Below are 22,946 nucleotides of genomic sequence, written 5' to 3' on the forward strand. Positions count from 1 at the left end.
AATCCAAGAGGAACTTTGTTGCCTAAAACCCCTGCATGGCACAACAAAGGGGGAAGATATACTGGAAAGTTTTGTAAAGTTTTGTAATGAGGAGTTAACATTAGAAAAATAATTTGTGTGACAATGGATGATGCTCCTGCCATGGTCGGAAAACAGAAGGGATTTGTAAAGTTACCTGAAGATCAAATTGGCCGCCCGACAGTCAAATTTCACTGTATCATCCATCAAGAAAACCTGTGTGCTTAATAACGTGATGAATACAGTAGTGCGAATTGTGAATTTTCTTGTTGCTCGATCTGCTTTGACTCTCAGACAATTTCAGGCACTGCTAGAAGAGATGGACAGTGCTTATAACGACATCCCACTTCGCAGCAACATTCGGTGGCTAAGTTGTGGAAAGGTTTTGGTGTGCTTTGTAAACTGTTTTGATGCAATCAAGGCCTCTTTGTTGGAAAAAGAACAAAACTACCCCGAACTGGAAGATGACAAATGGGCATGTAAGCTCGTGTTTCTAACTGATATCACTGCTCACCTAAACGAACTCAACCTCTGTCTCCAGGGTGCAGGGCAAACAGTTCTGGATCTTTATGAAGCCTGGAAAGCATTTGTTGTGAAACTAGCAGTTTTTTCCAGGGATATTCAAACTTCTACTTTCTGCTACTTCCAACTCATAAAAGAGCTATCGACACATTGCGCTGTCAATGTTGATGAGATTGGAAAGTACATGCAAGAACTGGAATCAGAATTTTCTCACAGATTTCAAGATTTCCAGTGATTTGACCCAATGCTTTCTTTTCTAATTAAACCTGAAAAGTTCAATGAAAGCAACTTGGATTTGTCTGTGATTCAGTGGATGGGTGTTGAAGATTTCTAAATACAGCTCATTCAGTTAAAAAGCTCAGAATTGTGGACATCAAATTTTGTGGATCTGCAGAGTGCACTTGAAACTACTGAGAGAGATCATGGGGCCTCTATTCTGATCTGCTGGACATCCCTGCCAGTGAAATTTAACTGTTTGAAGAAAATTGCGTTTGCAATGCATTCAGCATTTGCATCCACATACCTGTGTGAACAGGTATTTTCACAAATGAAATCTGTCCTCTGTCCCTCTCGGAGCCAGTTAACAACTGATTACTCAGAAGCCTTTGTGCAGCTTAAAGTATCCAAATATGTGCCAGACATTGGAAAACTCAGGAAGGAAAAGCAAGGGCAAGGATCACACTAAACTGATAAGATCTGCATTTTAATTTAATTTTAAATAAAGCTTCTGAAACATTTTGAAAACCTTGTTTGCTTTACATATAATTGTAGTTTGGTTATTTATTATAGACTTATAGAGAGACCTTCTAAAAAACATTCAAATGTATTACCGGCACACGAAGCCTTAAATTAGAGTGTATACATGAAGACTCAGCACAGCACTGCTGAAAGGTTGCCGACCCCTGCACTAGCTAGACACACACACAGTCAGGTCACTGATCAGAAAAGAGTTCCTGTTTGTACTCTAGAATTTGGCTGATTAGCAATGGGAGGGGGAGGGGATAAAATAATGAAGTATATGATTGTTTCATGGGCTTTCTACAAAATATTAATTGTTTTAAAGTTTGTCTAAGTCTGCCAGTGACAGTGGCTCTAAAATACTTTCACTAATCAATTACAAATACGGTTTATAGGGAGAGAATGGGAGAATGAACATTAAAGCAACAATTCATAGTGAGGATATAAGAATTACTGTGAGAACCAAATTAAATCAGCAAAGTAGTGAGCAGGATTTTTTTGTATAAAAATATGATTTAAAAAAAGAGATGTTAGGCTCTGGTTAGATCTAAGTAGGACTTAGATGTCTGGTACTGGTGAACATCTCAGAAAAAAATAAGTGTTCTAAATTAATGCAATGTGATACACTTATAAACATACCGGGCTTCAGAAAGGGGCCTGGAAAGAAGGTTAACCACTTCATTGCTAATCTTGGACTCCAGCATCTGTGCTATATGGAATGTGATATTATATTAATGCCCTATGTTCCATTCTAATCACAATGAAACATTATTTTTTACAGGTACTTAATGCATAGAATGATGCCAGAGGCAGATTTTTGCCTGGTGTATGTAAGACCTTAGTAAATAATTCTGGTCTTTTCCAGGAAGAAGAAACATTCTAGTTTCTTCAATTAATGCATAATTAGGAGGAGTATTATTAATCGTAATACAAGTCATCTTGTATTTACAAGATACTCTTCTGCAGGCAAGGAAAGGTGATGCACCATCAGGAGAACAGGCACATGTAGAGAACAGGTCATCCCACTCCTGCTCCTCAGAGCAGAGGTCAACAGAGATACGCTTTGGTGTACTAAAGTGGCTCCACCAAGAGAAGAAAGAGCCACAGTGTGCACCGGTCTATCTCAGCAGAGTTAGAAGAGAAGAAGCAGTTTTTCAACGTATAGGAGACTTCTGGGTTCTCCAGAGTCCCCCAGGTCTGGAAGATTCTTCTATAAGCTTTTAAATTATTACTGTCCATGCTAGGAAAGCAGTCAAGGATCTCTCCCTTTATTAGCCATAAGTCATGGCTTCCTGCTCTCCCACCAAATGGGCATATCATGAATCGTAGGGCTCCAGATCCTTCTCCTTATATTGGAGTAGGGCAAGGATTGCAAAGTCCAAAGCAAATCATTTTTCAGCCACAAGAGGTGCCAAGACTGTCTCCCACTTCTACTCAAGGATGAAGAAAAAGAAGATATCCAAATATTCTAAAAGGCCCAAATCACAGAGAAAAGCACAGGGCCGGTCATTTCTCCCCACTTCAGACCAATCTCACTCATTCACTCTCTCATACCATTAAGGGGCAGAACTTTTTTAGAACTTAAATGTGGCTATTTGGACAAAGACGTCAGATGCAGATTCAGAGGAAAACATGAATGGTCTGGCTCTTAGAGCTGATGGACCAGATTCTGCTGGATGAAGTATTAAAATGTGAGGTTAGGTAACTGGAATTTGTCTCAAAAAAGATGGGATAAGAAAATATTACTGTGACGGGATCCCTGGGGTGCAACCTGGGACCGTGGGACCATGGTGCCCCTTTATCTCTCCAGCCTGGGCACTCGCTCTCAATGCTTTGCTAGTGACAAGCCGCAAACCCCTCCAGATGCTGCTATTGCTCAGCACAATGGCATGTGGAGCCCATATCCCGGTAAAAATTAATTCTCTCTGAGCCACTCATGAATCACACAGAAAAGGGCACCAGCCATATCCTCCCAGCTCCCAGCCTTGTACCTCAGGAATATACCGTGTTGCACTGCTGAAGACCCTTTCTTGAGCAATGCAAGTTCACCACTTCATCAATGGAAAGTGGATATACACCAGTCTTTGTAAACCTGAGCAGATTTGCCAAACTTCAGGTAAACTCACTGGTAAAGATAAATAGTAAAACAAGTGTAATGATTACAAAAGAAAGATTTTAAGTGATTCTAAGTGATAGGCAAAAAGAGTGGTTACCAAAAGAAAAGAAAATATAATCATGTAGTCTAAACCTTAACCATTATCACATAGACAGTATTAAGATCAAGCAATGTTCTCACCCCCACTGGATCTTACAGTCCTTAATATACAGATTTGTCTCTTAAACTTGGGCCAATTTCCTCTGTTGGAGTCTTCAGTTTTCCAAGCATTCTTGTTGCTTGCAGCATAGATCAGTGGAGGAGAAAAGGCCAAGCATATGGCCATTGTGTTCTGTTTTATACGCTTAGTCTATGTCAGGGTTGGGCAATAATTTTCACAGAGGGGCCACTCCACAATTTTGGTAAGTAGTCACAGGCCGCACATTTCTACTATATTAATGGAGGGGATGCAGAGTCTGGGAGGGAGTTTGGGTGCAGGAGAGAGCTCAGGGCTGGTGCAGAGTGTTGGGGAGCAGGAAAGGGTGATGGGTGCAGGCTCTGGCTGGGAGGTGTTCCAGTCTCTTCCTTAGTCGTTTGTCTAATTATAATAAATGTTGTGAACTTTAATGAACCAGCATCTATGAAACAAGCAGGTTTTATCCTATGTTATAGTTGTAAAGTCTGTATATAAGCTCTTGTTGCACAGTATCATTTGTATAGTAAATGCCTGCCAATTATTTCCCAACTTGAAGTCACTAATTAGACAAATGAAATCTGATTAGCTTCTTTGAATCATGGGGGGCGGGGGCAAGGGGGCTGCCCTTTTCACTGTGTCCAGAGGAATGGTCATCAAAGCCACTTGGATAAAAGCACTAAAGAGCCTGTGTGCCCCCGCCCCCCCTCCCCCAGGGATTTCTGAGGCTTCGTTTCACATGCTAGTAAAGATAGAGTTATAAGCTTCCTTTGTGCAAGTTCCACTTTGTAAGTGAACATGGTGTTTTGATTATTTTGAACCTGAAGTCACAAGGGACTCGTTGTAATTAGAATTACTTTTGGTTGGAGTCGAAAATGTATTATAATAGTGAAAAACCCCAGAGGAAAGTTTCTAATAGGATTTCACTAGATTTATTCATTTGTGGGAAAGGCAGTCAATATGAGGTACAAAATGTCAATAAAAGTAAAAAGCCCATTCATATTCAGAGTATGTTATAGGATGTGGCTTCACCAGCTAACTATTGAATCTTTTTTTTCAAAATGAGCTACTAACTACTTTGAAAAATGTGTTGTCTGGGGAAATACCTTCCTTTAATCTTTTAAAAAAGAGGGCTTCCCACTACAACTTCTTATAATTTTACAGAATAATTAATAACAATGTAATTTAATCTTAAGAATTAAACACTACACAAAAAACCAACTGATTATTGGAAGCAAAAGATAAAACATCTATCCATCCCTTTGTTCATTATCTGTAACATAGAGGAGAGAATATTTTCTATTATGCCTTCAGAATACCATTTGTAGGGGAATGTTGTGCCATTGTAAACCCCTTCCTGCCGTGGCATAAGGGGGAGGGAAAGTGCTCTGTGGAAGAATGAAGTTAGAGGGGATTATGATGGATCAGAGTTTCACTACACGTGATGTCCTGCTGGGATATGCTCTGAGCTTACACATATAACAGAAGTGAGAGTAAGGCCCCCTTCTACTCTAACTTCCATGATGACCCGGTGGCCAGGATCTGGGAGCCATTGCTGATTTCCTGTGACTGCCTATGCACTCAGACACACTGGAGAATCAGGATCTCTGCTCCTTGACTGGTTGAGTTATAACTCTTACTGTCAGATTTCCAGTACAAATACTCATGTTTGTGAATTTAAAACTCACTTTTCCATGAATATTCTCTAATATTAACTTATAACTTCCTTCTTGTAAACTCATTTGCTTTATCATCTATGGAAAGTGAATACAAAGGGGTGAGAAAACAGTTAAAGAAAATTCAGTTAATTTATTCATGTGAATATTCACCCCAAAAAACTAATAATTTACCTCTCAGGTGAATACCTCAATGTGGGACAAATTTCAAGCAGATGTTTCTCTCCTAACCATTTTCACTGCTCTGCAGCCAGTCCCCCTTCACCATTCTGCTCTCTTTGAGAGCAATTGTGAAACTGAAATGAACTGACCTGTTTTTCTCACATATTAATGGGGGGAGGGAATGGGAAAGTTCAAAAGTGCATAACTTCATATGGAATCTGGGAATTACATGAAGCACTTTTGCATGTTTCCTGAGTCCTTTTCCTACTTTAAAAAAAATCTTGATTTAGCAAATCTAGCTGAATTGATTAATAATAAACTTCTTTGTAAAAGATGTCTGCCATGTTCTCTCACACTATATTTTTCTTCATAAAATAGCTCTCAACTGCAGCAGTATCTAAGCATCATAGGATAAAGTAGCTCTAAATGATGATTTCTGAGAGATTAGTCACTAAACTTTGATATAGGATCCACCTTTCTCCAGCAATTTAAAACAACCTGACATCTATCCCCACCCCATCACCCTCCCACACACACAAACATATACTGACAATTGCTAGCAGCCTCATCATTATCTGTCAATGTACATTGTTGATCTTCTCAGTTTTTCAAGCATGACATGATGGTGCCTGTCATTTACAATTTGTTTTAATTATTCCTCAGGTCTCCTGTTATGGCTGGAGGTCTGTTTGCTGTTGACCGAGAGTGGTTTTGGGAGCTGGGTGGCTATGATCCAGGCTTAGAAATATGGGGAGGAGAGCAGTATGAAATCTCCTTTAAGGTAAGTCATCAAGTCACTTCCGTTTACTGCTTATTCTGTCTGGTATGACTCTAAAGGTTTGGGTTTTAGTTATCTGAACCCGGATTTGCGATGCACTTTGTTATCATCATGTTGCCTTTATTCATACTGTGTGTTACTCCATAGTCAGATCTCATTCTCTACAATATTCCTTTGTTTTATAAGGAGTTTCCACTACTTTCAGTGGAAAATGCATGCCACGGATCCCTGAGGCCATACAAAAGTCAAATAATTGCATATATCAGGCCAGATTTTCAATATCCCATGATCCGCTACTTGCATATTTGCTTTTGCATATGCCTAGCTTATGTGCACAAATGTCCTCTGAGTGTGTGCACACATTTTTTTGTGTGCGTAAGTCGCTTATTTGCCCATGTCTAGTTGGCAGCCATATTAACTTCCACAAGCACATCAGTTACCTGCATATATTAAGTAAGTGTATGCAAATGTACCTAATTTAGAAAATTTAATGCATTATGTTCAAAGATAAGGTACCCAAGGAATTAAAGACTTTGCCTTTTAGCCTCTTCACCATAATAACTTTCTACTTGCAGCTAGAGTTTCAGGGAATAGTCAAATGACACATCAACATTACAGGTTTTAGAGTGGTAGTCGTACTAGTCTGTATCAGCAAAAACAATGAGGAGTCCTTGTGGCACCTTAGAGACTAACAAATTTATTTGGGCATAAGCTTTCGTGGGCTAAAACCCACTTCATCAGATGCATGGAGTGGAAAATACAGTAGAGAGGTAAAAATACACAGCATGTGAAAAGATGGGAGTTGCCTTACCAAGTTGGGGGGTCAGTGCTAACGAGCCAATTCAATTAAGGTGGAAGTGGGCTATTCTATGTTGAGAATATACTGTATTTTCCACTCCATGCATCTGATGAAGTGGGTTTTAGCGCACAAAACTTACACCCAAATAAATTTGTTAGTCTCTAAGGTTCCACAAGGACTCCTCATTGTATCAACATTACAGTTTACATTTAGCTTCAGGATTTTCCCAGCCTAGTTCTAAACTTCCAGAAAGCATACCCTCAATTTATAATGGAAGAAATATAGTACATAAGACATAGACTACATTGTACACCTAGCTACATGTGAGTTTCAATGCTGGAGAGAGTAAAGTATTGAATGAAATGCACAGAAGATAACCTAGCAAGTCTGTACTCCCAACTGCTAGGCTGTTTTTAATGGGTATTCTCAGGAACAGCTAAATGACTTGCATAACTGTGTTGCTATCATGTTAGTTTGAATCAGTTTTATATGAGAGCAAAATGAGATTGGAGGGCAAGAGAAACTCACAAGATAAATGGATGGACAGGTTGTTCGGATACATCAATCTGCATTCTGTATACTCAAGTTATTTCAGAAACAAATGTAAACTGCCAGTAGTATCTGTCACATCTCTGCCAGGCTCACATAAAATTTTATTTGACCATTTCCCATGTTCCTGTTGTTTGTCATTGTGAAGAATAAAATTGGAATGCAGTCCATTCCTCTTTGTGTAGAAACCATGGTAACGGCACTGGAAGTTCAGATACTAAATTGACCCAGCCTGTTTTGTTCGAGCGACAGATTTTTTGGAAACAGCTATGTCACACTGGGTCCTATTTCAGTCATATCTCCTTATTCATCTCATTACTGTATATTGACCTTAGGTTCCCTGTACCTCCTTATTAGCATTAAAAAACACTTTAAACGGGATTTTGTAGCATTTGACTAGAAGGAATAACAACTTTCTGTTTGTGGATGTTCAACAAAAGCAGAAAGGTTCCATGGAATAGTGAAAGAAAAAATAAGATCAGCAGAGAGAGAGAAAGCAACAGAGAAATACTTTTTGATATATAGGTCATTAACTGAGGCTATGTCTACACTATCGCTGGATCAATGCTCTGGCAATCAATGCACCAGGGGTCACTTTAGTGCAGGGGTCCCCAACGCGGTGCCCGCGGAGAACATGGCGCCCACGGGGGCATCTAAATGCACCCGTGTCCTGGCCGGCGGTGGAGCATCCGTGGAAATGCTGCCGAATTTCTGCGGCATTTCGGCGGCGACGCCTCTTGATGACATCGCTTGTCGGCGGCAAGTGACATCATCGAGAGGCGTCACCGCCAAAATGCCGCAGAAATTTGGCAGCATTTCAGCGGATGCTCCACCGCCGCCATGGTCCTTCGTCTGGTGCCCGCCAGACAAAAAGGTTGGGGACCACTGATTTAGTGGGTCTAGTGAAGACCAACCAAATCAACCACAGATTGCTCTCCGGTCGACCCTGGTACTCCACTCCGAACGAGAAGAGTAAGGTAAGTCGACGAGAGAGACTCTCCCATTGACCCAGCACTGTGTAGACACTACAGTAAGTCGACCTAAGCTACATCGACTCCAGCTACATTATTCATGTAGCTTGAGTTGCATAACTTAGGTTGACTTACCGCAGTAGTGTTAGACATATTAGTACTCATGATTGGGAACATTGGAAAATAAGCCCCAATTAATCTTGAAAGCAAAAAGCAGCCTTGGAGTTGGTCAGTTTTTGAGCATTATTGGATAATTTATTACAACACAAATGTTCTATGGGCAGGAATAAATAGGAATTCTACAAAACAAACATCAAACATTCCAACAAATGAAAATAAAAGTTCTAAAACTACTTGGTATACTAATTTGATATGCTGTGTCTCTCTATTACATCTATGATCTCAGGGTTACGATTTCCTCACAACTAAGCAGTGTCAAGCCCAGTCAGCATGTGGATAAAAGATTTGCGTATTGCAATGATGTATGTGTTTGGTACTGAACCTGTCTCTTTGACTTCAGCACAAAGTCGTTTTGTCGGACCAGGTCCTTAGTCAGGAATATTTTTTCCTAGAAGTCAGTATTGAACTAATAGCTGTGAAACATGACGTTACAGAGAGTGATGTGTCCCACAGATGCCAGCTGTTGCATGAGATTTAAGCCTGACATTCTGACAATTTGTGATTGTCAAAAGTTCTGTGGGATCTTTAATGAGAGTACAGAGAGTATCCTGGCCAAATTCCAGGTGGAGTAATTATATTTAGCCTACCTACAGTTTCCCCTTAAGTGTCAACTAGATACAGCATTCTTTGCACCTCCTGTCCCAAACTGCTCTGTAATATTGCTGTGTGTTGTTAAACAACTGTCAGGTTTCACCTCAAACTTGACTGCATGTCAGTTAAAGGTCACAAAGTTGAAGATATGGAGTCAAATTTGAATTTTCCCATATTTTGGGATGTTCCGATCTGGAGGTTTGGTTCAGGCCCATCTCTAATTTCAGTGACAGATGAAGTGACCCTATGTATTATTTATAAATCAGTTTGAATAAGGCTTTGTAATCACTCAGCTTTTTTAAAGTTTGCCTGACACTTGTTTCTTGGTTTGCAGGAGGCAACATGGTTCCCTTTTGTTAGTGTCAGTCTCCGTGTAACACCATCACAGATGGCGGAAGTTATCACAGCTCTGATATCAAGCTAGTGAACTGCTGGAACTAGACAGATTAACAATGTGTCTTTTCAATAACCAGTAGGAAAGTGCTGTGTTTCCTATATTTACATCTGTTAGTAGAACAGAGCCCTGAGGTAGTCATTTCCAAAATAAGTGTCCAAATTCTTCATAAGATAAAAGACAAATGCATTTCCTGTGTTTGCAAAAAAACACTGTAAGCTATGAATGGACATCCTAAATCACAGAGCGAAGGAAATCCTTAGGGTGAAATACTGGCCTCGTTGAAAGCGCTCACAGATTTCAATGATGCCAGGATTTCGGTCTTTGTGAGTTGCTCGAACTCTCACTGCATCTGGATATAGACAATCATAAAATTGTTTGCCGAGTAGCAGCATAGTGTTTTGTGTTTCAAAAGTGTTTCCCCCAATAATTTTCAGTCTTTTTAAGAGCCATGTCTATTTTCTCTGTACATTTAGCCCAACTCAATAATGGGACCCAATAATAGTAACTAGCATGTATATAAGACCAGACTGTGATATTCTTGTTTATATTAAGTAGAACTTTACTAATGGTCTTATTCATTTCAATGGGATCACTTGTGGAATAAGATGTTACTCATAATGAGTATCACAGTCTATTCCATAGTGATTTGAGGTTTTTCAAAAAAACACTCACTAATCCATACAGTGTCCCTGTGAGGCTAATAAGTACTAATAATTTCATTTTATAGTTGGTAAACCATAGGCACAGAGTAATTAAATGATACCATAAAGCGAACTGAGTTGGTGATAGATCCACTATTTGAATTCTGGAGTTCCTGGTTCCCACGCCTGTACTCAGTACACTATATCATGCTGTCTCACTTTCCTTTCCCCTGCTTTACTGTAGTGTCCTGCCATTCAGGAGCCTCATATATTCTAGGGAATTTTTGCAATAACTTCCCAACATAGTTAACACTGGTTCAACTCCAGAAGCAATGTTGGGAGCTCTGGTGTACACTGGTCATTGGCTGTTGTTGTTGATTTAAGAACTGTGTTCTCGAACCCTGCTAAGAGCAGATCTAACTGACACTGGCTGAATTTTGGCTCCTGTTGAAGCGAATGGCAAAACTCCCACTGATTTTAATAAGGCCAGGCTTTCAACCTTTTACAGCAGAGATCCCAATTCTGGCACCCCTGAAATAATAGGAATAGTCAGAGGATTTTTGCAAAGTTTCCTTAGTTAGTATAGATAGAGCTAGGACTGGGCTTCCAGGAAGCTGTTCCTCTTACTAGCCGGAATAGGCCAGAATCAGCCTTGGAAATGTACAGTACATGTACAATCCTTTCATCGATTTTTATTTGAAACACATCATAAAACTAACATTTCATGATTATACCTTCACTATTTTAGAACTATTTATTTAGTTTGTTAGCAAATTTAGTGCACATGAAAGCCAAGAATTAACACCACTTCTTAGACTAAGGTATAGCTCAGACTAGCACTGTGCAAGCATTGACTCTCACTGCTGCCTCAGTTTCCCCTTCTTGGACTTTTAAAAATTGCATAGAGACTCTTGTAATCTGGAATCTGCTTTATTAAAACTTCACAGTCCAAATGTCAACTGAACTAAAGTCTTCCTCTAACCGTACAATTTCTTGGCCTCCTGCTGGACTGTAACGTTCTTTCACAAATCCCAGGTCCTGCTGCCTGGCATTTCCTCAACCCTCCTCCTCCTAAGACTTCTGCCTCTCTTAAGGCTTCTGCCCATCACTGTAAATAGCTCCAGCAGGATCTCTAGCTACGTCCTTTTCCCTGACCTAGGCTCATCTGCAGGAACCAACTTGCTCTCTGCAGGGCTTTCTCTCTCTGAGCTGCTTCTTAGTCTTTTAAGCCAAGAACCAGGTGGTCTGCAGGCTGTCATCTGATCCATGGCATCAAACCCATCACCTGGGAGGCAGCTAATTAGTCAAAATTAGTGATACTAATTAGTTAATTTTGGAGAGTTTTCAATGCCTGTGGCTTTACTGCACACAAATGCTGCAAAATATACAAGGAATATTCCTATATCCACAATCCACATTGATCAAATAAGACGGCTAGGTTTATGTTGGAACCATTATTGTTCAATAAACCGTATGTTCAGAAATGTAACTGGAGGTAGGTCTTTCTACAAAATTCTTCAGTGTAATATGTTCTATGTGAAACTGTCAGTTGACCTCTTCATAGCACTGCAGTTAGATATTTAATAAAAAGCAAATTACAAATGCCACACAAATATATATTTTCACTACACATGATGCAATAAACAACCTAAAATGCCAGTCTCACATCTCAACATCTTAAGTTGTTGGGCAAATCTGTAAAATCCCAATGGCTCCAAGAACTGAAAATGAAGGCAGTTATCATGACGGGGTTGCCATGGGGTGTACGTTTGTGTGAAATTGGCCCTTTGCAGGTGGCGAAGCGCAGAGCAGTGTCCAGCCATGTGGTGTTTACTGGAGCCCTCTGCAGTATTTCTAAACCCTGAGCTTTCAAAAATAATGAGTCAGGCTCCAAAAATTCATGGTATTGGCTTAAAAATAATAAAATTGGGATCTCTTTATTTGGTTTCCTTGTTTTGAGCCTTTAAGGGGTCATGTTTTCCAGCTTCTCGCCACAATAATAGGGGTAGCAACTTCCTTTTATTAACATGAAAGCTCAGATTCTCTCAAAATCGGAGGACTCCAGGAACTGGGCTTTTAAGAAAAAGATTACGCTTAATGAGATTCCTGGTCCAATCACAAGAGTTGTTAACACTGCATCTTGTTGATGCAGGTTAGCTCAGGAAAGAGAGACACCTCACACAGTAGGCACAGCGCTGCTTCTTCAGAAGTGAGCTATGCCTGGGCCCTCTCCTCTCCAACAGAACCCACGATGCAGACAGCAACGTCCACAGTAACCATTTCGCTTCCCTTTCCCACACCATCAACTGCAAATCATGTACCTTCAGGCCCACAATGTACTACCTTGTTGTTATTAAATTTATATTATTAGATTTCTCTCATGTTTTCTTTGTTCCATTTTCATAAAATAACATGATTCTTGCAAAAAAAATTAGGACTGCACAAAGCAATAGAAAACACGCTGAAAGGAAAATACTGGTCACTCCTGAATGTTCAAAAGTCGCTCTGGAGTCACTCCACCATACCCTTAACTGGCATCCATTAACTGCCCGTCCCTCTGTGCTCTTCCAGTCTTGGGTTCCTCCTTGTCCCTTCTCCACGACATTCTGCCATTGGAAGGATTGCTCTTTTATTTGTGCTACCACATCTATCACACTCGTTCTCCTGCGTCTTCCAATTCACATCTCCAAGCCCATGAGTCCCTTCCTTTATATTTATTTGTACTACAATGGCACCTAGAGACTCCAACCAAAATTCTGGCCCCATTGTGCTAGGCACTGTACTTACGCATAGCAGATAGTCCTGTACTGAATTGCTTACAATCTACATAGACAAGATAAAGAGTGGGAGGTGAGGCACAAGGAAGTTAAGGGACTTGCCCAAGTCTCTCGAAGGCTATGGCAGAGCCAGGAAATGAACCCATATAACTAAGGCCCAGACCAGTGCCTTAACCACTAGACCACTGCATCCTCTCTTTTCAAGCTTGCCTTTATGCCTTTCTCTTTGACCCTCTCTATGAAGTGTTCTGTGATGTTCTATAGGAAGGAGCTGATAAACTATAATTTAGTGCAGTGTTTCCCAAATGGTAGGAGCCAACTCACCCATGGATGATAGGAAGGTTTGAGATGGGTTGCCACATCCAGGTCCAGAGTAACCCATCACTGGGCCCTAGGCAAACACACTTCTACCAGGGTGCGGGGGAGGGTTGAACATGAGCCCATTCCACGTTCAGCCGTCAGTGGCAGCTCCTGTCCTGCAGGACTGGGCCCAGCTCCCATTCCAGGCCTTACAACCTGGTGCATGGGGTCACAGCAACACAGCACCAGGTTTGGCCTGGCTGGAACACTCCCCTCCCTGCCTCTCCCCACCAGGGGCTTCCCTCTGCATCAACCTGGATTAGGGTTGCAGTGCCAGACTGGAGGGTGCATATGTATAATGGCAGGTTGCCAAAAAGAGACAATGCTGTTGGTTGGTCAACTTAGTAAAAAGTTTGGGAACCATTGCATCATAAAATACTCCTGTTCTGAGCAGGGCTGGCTCCAGCTTTTCTGCCGCCCCAAGCAGACTGGCGGCAGCCCAATCGTGCCACTTCATTCTTTGGCGGCAATTTGACGGCGGGTCCTTCACTCCCTCTCTTCTTCTTCAGCGGCTGCTCAGAGAAGAAGAGAGGGACTGAGGGACCCACTGCCGAAGACCCGGAGGTGCCGCCCCTTTGTATTAGCCGCCCCAAGCACCTGCTTCCTTCGCTGGTGCCTGGAGCCGGCCCTGGTTCTGAGCTTTCTAAATTAAATTGACTTGTTTTGTTGGGGAGGAGGGGTTATCTTGGCTACGGATTACATTCATTGCTATTATAAGAGACATTAGAGATCTTGAGAATTTTATTGCTTGCTAGTTAGGCAAACAGAGGCATCAACATTGTGACAGCATTTGGGAGCTCCATGCCAGCAGAATTCCTTTTATGGTGCCCTAGAGGTCTGCAATATTTAACACAGAAGATTTCAAATTGTTTCTCCAATTTCTCACAGCATTTAGCACAGGTGACATAAAAATGCACATTCTAAAGACAAGGTTCCCAGCACTGAACTTCCCAAGAAAATATAAAAATTCCTTTAGTCATTCTGAAGCTAAAAGATAAACAGGAACAGCTGCTAAATGTCCTGCAAGCCAGCCTGAGATTCTTTCCAATTATGCTACAAAATGCACCTCAGGTGCAGCACAGCACTTTCAAATTAAGTTTTATATCTGTCAAATACAAGCCTAACATGAAGTGCTATTTCCTCCCAATTGTTATTGCCTCAGTGTATCTGATAGCCTTTTCCTAATTCCTTTTCTTTTATTTTCTTTTTTATTGATCTCCTACAGCATCAAGAAGATGCAATATGTGTGTACTTCAACACTCATTACATATGTTACAGTAATAAAGCACCTAGATAGGTTTCTGCTTCCTCACATTATGTACATGCTCTATGAAAGGGAGCTGACCTTCCACTGAGTTTATCTGCTAGGCTGTCATCTTTTCCAAGGGCCAGACTTAATCCTTTTATTGTCTTCCCATGCCCTAGAAACATTGTCACAATACAAATTAACAGTAATTGTAAATTAGTGGTTTCCTCCCGGGCACCACCTTGTGGCATCAGGGCAGCCCCTCGCCTCAGTTTCCCTCTTGGTTAACCCAAAGGACTCCACTTCAGGCTCTTACTTAACCAATACTGCTCCTGGGAACCAGTTTATTACAAAAACCTTGTGAAAATAGTCTATAACAAAAGTCCCAAAATATAGTTCATATCATCCCGTGCACATGGTCCTTGTTCTCACCGTACCCCAGTGTCTTCCATCACAAATTAGGCTCCTGTCTGTCCTCTTCCATCCCTTTGCCAGGACGACCACTTCAACCCTTTCTTCTAGGGCACAAGCCTGCCTTTCCCAGTGGGAAGTCCTGCAGCCTCTCTGCTGGGAGCATCCTTACCAGGGGAGCATCCCTCACTTCCCCTGGACCTCTCGCTGTTTCTCTGGGTCCAGCTCTCCAGCAAGGAGATGTCAGTGGATAAGCCCCTCCTCTGCTCCCCCTTCCTTCAGTTGTCTCTGGCCCTTGTCTCCAGCTCTCCATCTTAGACCCAGTAGGAACCTCCCTCTGCTGCTCCCCCTAACTTCAGCCCTCTCCAGCCTTGGCTCAGAGACACCAGCTAGCAAACTCCTCTTGCTCTTCTCCTACCTTCAGCCATTTCCCAGGAGCCACCTTCTGTCTCTGGCCACTCTCTTCTCCTGTCTGATTCAGTTCTGGTTTGACTCCTGACTGACCTTTTATAGACCCCCAGGTGCTGCCCCACACTTTGAATTGGCCAAGTTGGGATCATCTGGACTGAAACAGGAGAGCTGAGCTCAGTTTCATCTAATGGGCTATTACTCTATTACAGTAATAAATAATATTAAACTTACTTGTATAGTGCCTTGAGTATGCAGTCAGCTATAGTCCCTACTCCAAAGAGCTTACAGTTTGACAAGATGACATACAAAGGATTGTCAGGAAGGGGAATAATGGAACATGGAGTGGTGAAGTTAACCACGTCTTGTTAGTTTCATTATTTCTTTATGGATTTTTGTATGTTTGTGCACTGTTTTTCAGTATGTTAGGAGAGTTGAGAGTGGGTGGGCAAGGATTTAAGGGCCTTCATGAAGATGTTTTAAGAAAGGGCTTGTAGGAGGAGAACAGTGTAAGCAAGGTGAACTGGCGAGCTGCCTCAGAGTGAAAACCTGTCAGTTTAACTATTGTTTTTTCAGACTTTTGTGAGCAGTCATGAAGCTGACAAGAATCAGGTCACTTTTTTATTTTCTGCTGTAGCTGATAAAAAGCAGACACAACAGCCAGCAGGCAGTAGAGAAGATCTGGAAAATGAAAAAGGTTTGGTGAGATGGATTCAGACATGACAAACAGGGGAGTTGTAGAGTAGTGGAAATATTTCCATTTCAATAGCCAGAAAGTTGAGGAAGGAGTAGAATAGCAGAGAGAGAGCTAGAGTTGCAGTTGAGTAAAAGAGAATGCTCATCTTCACAGCAACTGGGAGGCTATGGGATAGGAGGTGAGAATAGAGAGGGAATGCTCCTTCTCTGTTCTAAAAGTAAGTATTTTCAGTGGGTGGGGCTTCACATTTATCAGGCTCATGCTAGCTGAGGGCTGATAGAGAAGATGGTGCCCTTGAACACCATACAGGGACAGTACTGTGGGGGTAACTATTCCCTTACTCAGCTGCTGTACACAGTCTGTGTTCCCCATTGCAGAGTTCGCCCTACCCAGCAAAATCGCCATTATCCTATACCTTGGCTCTACATGTCTACCTAGACCTTCACTTCTCCTATTACTGTGCTAACTTAAGGTGACCATGATGCTGAGATGATCAGCATGCGCTACTGCTGTGCTCTCTATTTGTCTCGTTAGTCTGCCAGCACTAATTTGTTGTACCTTTTGGGCTCGTATGAATTTGAATGCCTGTTGTTGTGTGCACTGTAGGGCTGAGGACGTTTTACTTAGACTTCCTCTGAGCACTTTTGCAATCTGCTCTCTGGGAGAAATAGAGAGAGTAGCCAAAAGGTATAACAACAGGTGTCTTAACTATGCTACCTTTTCTGCTGGTGTACGTTACATATTCCCATCATTAACTATCTGGTTTCCACACAGCCCACACTGTTTTTTCAGTGAAAACATAACAGCTCTGGCGTAAATTCCTGACTCTACTAAAATCAATGACAAAATTCCCATTAACATCAGTAGGGCCAGCATTTCACTGCTGTTGTCTATGTATTGTGTTCTACTTTTCCCTAGACCACAAGCACGTTTTGCCTTCTGTGTCATGTGTACAGAACACACTGACTGCAAAGACTAGGCCCTTTGCGTGTGGATATGCATATGCAGAGACTGAACCTTGTAACATGGAATCTATGACAAGATTCTGGGAGATGTTGCATCGTGTCTTTATTTTTACTCTATTAATTATATTATGTCTTATCTTTCACACCTCCTTTCTGAGTTCTTCATTGTCTCCAGAGAGAGATCCCTCCAGATGTTTATGATGTATACTATTGCAGCTTCCACACAGTGTCAATACAGACCATACTGTGATAGTGACCATGCTTGACTTCTCAGTGAAGCTAGGTGCCTTTATACACTTTCCTAGTTGATTACAGAATGTAGATGCTGCAGAGTAGTGTTTAGGGAATAGGAAACCTCTTAAAAGGTCAAGTTCTTCTACTCTAGAACTTTTCCAAAAGTTTGACTATTTCCCTAAAATAATCTACCATGAAAATGTGTGGGGGCGGGGGCTAATGGAAATTTTGCACTGTACAAAAACAGTTTTTCTAACTAACCTAGATAACAAAAGAATCTTACTCACAAATCTTTTGCTCTTCAAACCTGCAAGAACTGAATAAATCAGCATTACTCTGTGGCTGCTGTTCTCTGTCTGAAAGACTCTGTTTTCCTTCTTGCTAATGGTTTCCGCTTTCTCTTTCTGCACAGGGGGGTGGTTTGCTTGCTGATGATCTCACAGTTTGGAAGCTGAAAAAGCTGAGACTGCAAGTGCTCTGTACAGAACTAGTGCAGAATAGTGGGTGTTCTGCTTACAGAACAATTTGCAGACTCAGGGAGCTAAGAAAGTTGTTTTGCCAGGGTTATGAAAAGCAAAGTGATTTTCCTACTTGACATATTCAGCAGACTACTCCATTATTGTGCTAGTCCCAGCACAAGGTCTACAGGTGCATTTTGAACTCTTAGAGTGTGATTAGTTTTAAAATCTATTTATATGTTCTGCTATCCTATTTACTGTTGTCTTTGATGGTCCCACTGACTTATTAGTAGAAAGTCAAAATACACTCTAAGATCAGTGTGTTTATCCTACAAGCAGGGTGGGTGCAAGGATGTTTCGTGCCCTAGGCGAAACTTCCACCTTGCACCCCCCCGCCACCCTGAGCCCTGTGGCAGCTCCCCACCCCCCCGCCCTAAGGCGCCCTCCCGTATCAGCTCCCCACCCACCCCCGCCCTGAGGCGACCCCCTGCAGCAGCTCCCCCCCTCCTCCCTGTGGCGCCCCCCTGCAGCAACTCCCCCAGCCCGGGGAGCCGTGCAGCAGTTCCCCACCCCAGCTCATCTCTGCTCTGCCTCCTTCCTGAGCACACCATTGCCACTCCACTTCTCCCACCTCCCAGGCTTGCGGCGCCAATCAACTGTTTGGTGCCGCAAACCTGGGAGGGAGAGAAGCAGAGCGGGGCAGCGTGCTCAGGGGAGGAGGCGGAGCAGAGGTGAGCTGGGGCGGGGAGTTCCCCTGCGTGTCCCCCCGCCCCCTTACTTGCTGCAGGCGGCCCTCCCCACGCCCCCCTGCCCCAGTTCCCTCCGCCTAAATGCTGACGACGGCCGGGGCGGCCAAAGATCCGGCCGCCACGGTCGCTGCTGAAGGACCCGAAATGCCGCCCCCCAAATGCTAGTGTCCTAGGTGACTGCCTAAGTTGCCTAATGGGTTGCACTGGCCCTGCCTACAAGTATATTGATCCATTTTGCCAACCTACTATCTTAGTGGTCTGTTTAGCTGACAAACTGAAGTACACCAGTTCTCATGTCACCGAAGTACATAAAGTCACGTCTATCAGAGTTACTGAGCTGGTTTCCACTGTGACTATTGCATGATTCACAGTCTCCCTCTCTGACAGAAACATCTGTTAAAAACAAGCAACATTGAAGCCCTTGTGAAGAGTGAAATTGCTCATCGCTCATCATCCTGTAGCACATGCATCTGTGGCCTGAGTTTCAGAGATGCTGTGCACTTACGCTTCCACTAATTTCAACTGGACTTGTGGTTGCTCGGCACTTTTGTAAATCAGGCCCTTAAACATTGAAAATGAATATTCCAGTTGATGCACTTTCTTTCAATATCAGAAGCTTGCACTAAAGATGACACAAGTGACTTATGCCACTTTCTGTATATATATGAATTTGAGTAGATAATCTATTTTGATATTTCTGTTTCATTTTTTTCTTCAGAAAAGTACATGCTAGTAAAGAGCCAAGCCTTGCACTGATTATATACCATAGATTGTAGGCCAAGGGTCCTGAGTTTAACTTCTAAATTATCACCTGATTTGTACGTTTAACGTATATATACGTTTAACTGTATATAACTTTTGAAAATTTGGCCCTATTGAAATTAAGAATGTAATTAGTAAATTTAATTAAGAATATTAAGAATTTGAAAATTCTTGGATAAAGACATCTTGTTTATGTTGTAAAAAGCATTGTAGTGACCATGATGCCTAAAAAAGAACAGTACAAACTATAAAGAATAGACGCAGTAGCTACTATTCTTTATAGTTTGTACTGTTCTTTTTTTAATGTGATCTCTTTTTGTAGTGAGACCTGACATATCAAAACATGGATTGTCCTTCATCTTTCATTCCTAGCCATTCAGAATGAAATACGACTGTCACAAAGAGGGATCAGTGCAGAATGATTTAGGATTTTATCTTCTCTGCTGGCATTCAGTTGTCACTGTTTTGTTTTCTTCTCAGGTTTGGATGTGTGGAGGTGGCATGTTTGATGTTCCATGTTCTAGAGTTGGACACATTTACAGGAAGTATGTCCCTTATAAAGTTCCATCTGGAACCAGCCTGGCACGAGTGAGTAGCTGCTAATTGAAATTTTCTGTCTTTAAGTTGTCAATCACTTTACTCCTTGTTGGTCGATTTCTTTATTTAGAATAAAGCAATCAGATTCTCAATTTCTCTGACTAGCATATAATGTGCTATTACTTTTGTAACAGTGACCTTCTAAAGGCAAAGCTTCCAAGAACAAAACAGTGCTCAGTAAAAAAATAAAGTTAGAGGCTTCAGAACAGAGGCATATTACTTTCACATTCATTCAAAAGAATATATGAATTACCTGAAGCACAGGATTGCCTTTTACATACTCACTGTGATTGTCAATCATGGTTTTATAAGCAAAATCTGACAAATCACTGGGAATTTGAATGGTTGATTTTTCAGCAGGATTTTGATCAGTCAGCAAATTAATCCAGCAGCCCACATCTTGCGAAAGGAATATTCTTTGGAACAAAAGAATTGATCAGCAGTGATTTAAGTGACTGGTTATAACCTCTGTAGGGAATATGAGCACCTTCTTACCATGAGAGAGAAGGGAACCGTGAGATCACAATACTCTTTCAAAGAGATTAAACATCTCTATATCCATGAGGTTTTCCTTCTCTAGAGGAAATGGACTTATGAAAACTATAAGTTTCTTGAGAGAAATGAGGAACTTGTTCAAGGAATGTCAAAAATAGGAAACTAAGGGCACTGCTGTGACTTCCAGGCAAAATATTAGTATTTATTAATCTTTAATCTTAATATTTTCCATTTTAAATGTTACTAGATAGTTCATTTTTATTTCCATTTTTAGAACATAAAATGGCATAAATATTGGTGTTTTCCCATCACCATAGGGAACATCTTATGAATCATATTTTTTCTTAATAGTGAACATATATATGGATCAAAAATACGTCTCCTGCTTTGAGGAGGAGAAGCTCTTGACTTCTCTGCTGCAGGACTACACTCACTGTAATGATTCCACAGCCTAGCAGACCATAAGCCTAATAAGAGAGACAAGAAAATGAATTCTACCCTATTTGCTAACTGCATGCAGTCAAGTTGCCTTTCAGCTAGTTAAAGTGAGAGAGAAAGCACTGCCCTGGAAGACTATGTGTGCTGGCAGTAAGCACAGCAAGTGGGAGCTCTAATATATGATGCAATAAGGAACATGAGTGAGTTGGTAAAGTAGTGTACAAATAAGCCAAAGCCACTGTAACCTAGAGTAAATGTTTCGAACGTACTGTAGGAAATGCTGTTAACTCTATGCCGCCACTAAGAATAATTCCATCTTGTTCATTCTCTGAGTTTTTCCAGGAAGGTGACTTTCCAGAAGTCCTTTTCACATTGTAGTGACCAGGGGCAGCTTTAGCCATTTCGCCGCCCCAAGCATGGCCGCACGCCGCGGGGGGCGCTCTGCCGGTCGCCAGTCCTGCGGCTTCGGTGGACCTCCCACAGACATGCCTGCGGAGGGTCCGCTGGTCCCGCGGCTCCGGTGGACCTCCCGCAGGCACGCCTGCAGATGCTCCACTGAAGCTGCGGGACCAGCGGACCCTCCGGAGGCACGCCTGCGGGAGGTCCACTGGAGCCGCCTGCCGGCGACCGGCAGAGTGCCCCCTGCGGCATGCCACCCCAAGCACGCACTTGGCGTGCTGGGGCCTAGAGCCGCCCCTGATAGTGACCTGTCTCTTGCTATTGCAACCCAAAGAGAAGTTAGACAAACACCTTAAAACAGGAGATTTGAACATGAATTTCCTTCCTCCCTATTGCACTAAAACAGAATAGAATATCTGGATGGCTAAAATGCTCTCTACTCTACGTTAATTGTAGCGGTGGAATGCCATCCTTTCTATCTGAGATATTAGCATATGGCTCATTTCAACAGTTAATTAGCTTCTGCAAAACCCCTGCAGCCATGGTGGCTAATCTGGATTCATTAGGCAAAATAGTCCTTTCCTCTGCCTTTCTGTTTGTAATAAGGTAGCTATGAAATATTACATTAAAATTCTCCATATCATGCAGAATGGAGTCCCTGCCCATGCACAGGATGATTGCCTGGCATCATTCAGAATTGATAAGTGTGTTGTGGGGAAAGAGCTGATGCCCTAATGGGGAACATCCCATCCTTCCTGTTTGACTAATGGATCCTAATACATGGCTTGATATTTAGGGGAACCTCTCAGTAGGCATTTGTTTGAAGGGGAATTTGAGTCATTAAGCTTCCAGGCTTACTTGTCGTAGGTTATCTTAAAAAGTACTGCCGCTCTTAGGATGTAACGTTAAGTTGAGTCAGGGACACCTAGAACATATGGATAGGCTTACTCCCTTTTTAGCATTCATATCAATCTAAATAAATAGATAATCTGTCAGTCAAGGAAGAGAATTCGGCCCCTGATCCAGCAAAGCACTTCAGCATGGGTATAAGTTTATCCCCATTGACTGATCCAAGTCCAAAAGATAAACAAAGGTTTGGGGAGGCAGTCCAAAACTAAAGCAGTTATCAAGGTCATATATAGTCTTTTAATGAACATGGAAGCCCCACCTTACTGAGCTACTCTCCCTATGATTCTGAATCAACTGCCTCATATGAAGTTATTAACTAAGTGGGCACACACACACATGATCTGGATGCTGCAGGTGTTTTTGTGTGTGTTTTGTTTTCCCTTCAGACACTTCATTTAAAACTGCTCTCCAGTTCAAGATCTTGTGAGAATGTTCTCACAGTTCATGGCAATTGCACCTGTATTTTCCCCACAGTGGTTGAGCAAGGTCACCCACTCCCAGCTCCCCACTCCCAAGCCATTGCCTTTCTGGATGGAGACCTGTGCCCCTTAACCTTTTAATTGGGGTATTCCCAGGGTGCACAGTTCTCTGCCTTCACTGATAGGTTGCCCAAGGACATCTGCTTCCTTTCTCTTCCAAGACTGATAACAGAGTGATTGTCAATAGTTATGAGTTACCTCACTGCACTTGCTATGCAAGCCTACTTTATTCTTAAAGTAAAAAGCATAACA

At 42.0% G+C, this 22,946-nt stretch overlaps 1 protein-coding gene across 10 annotated transcripts in view; it reads left to right on the forward strand.

Moving 5' to 3' along the window:
* Positions 1 to 22,946, forward strand: part of GALNTL6 (polypeptide N-acetylgalactosaminyltransferase like 6) — a 542,002-nt gene that overhangs the window by 467,138 nt on the left and 51,918 nt on the right. For all 10 annotated transcript variants that reach the window (XM_045018344.1, XM_045018346.1, XM_045018343.1 and 7 more), the window contains 2 exons: positions 6,068 to 6,185; positions 19,858 to 19,965. In XM_045018344.1, coding sequence (XP_044874279.1) covers positions 6,068 to 6,185; positions 19,858 to 19,965 — 226 coding nt within the window. The remainder of the gene's footprint in view (positions 1 to 6,067; positions 6,186 to 19,857; positions 19,966 to 22,946) is intronic.

Source organism: Mauremys mutica, chromosome 5, assembly GCF_020497125.1.
Source record: "Mauremys mutica isolate MM-2020 ecotype Southern chromosome 5, ASM2049712v1, whole genome shotgun sequence".
NCBI classification, from domain to species: Eukaryota; Metazoa; Chordata; order Testudines; family Geoemydidae; genus Mauremys; species Mauremys mutica.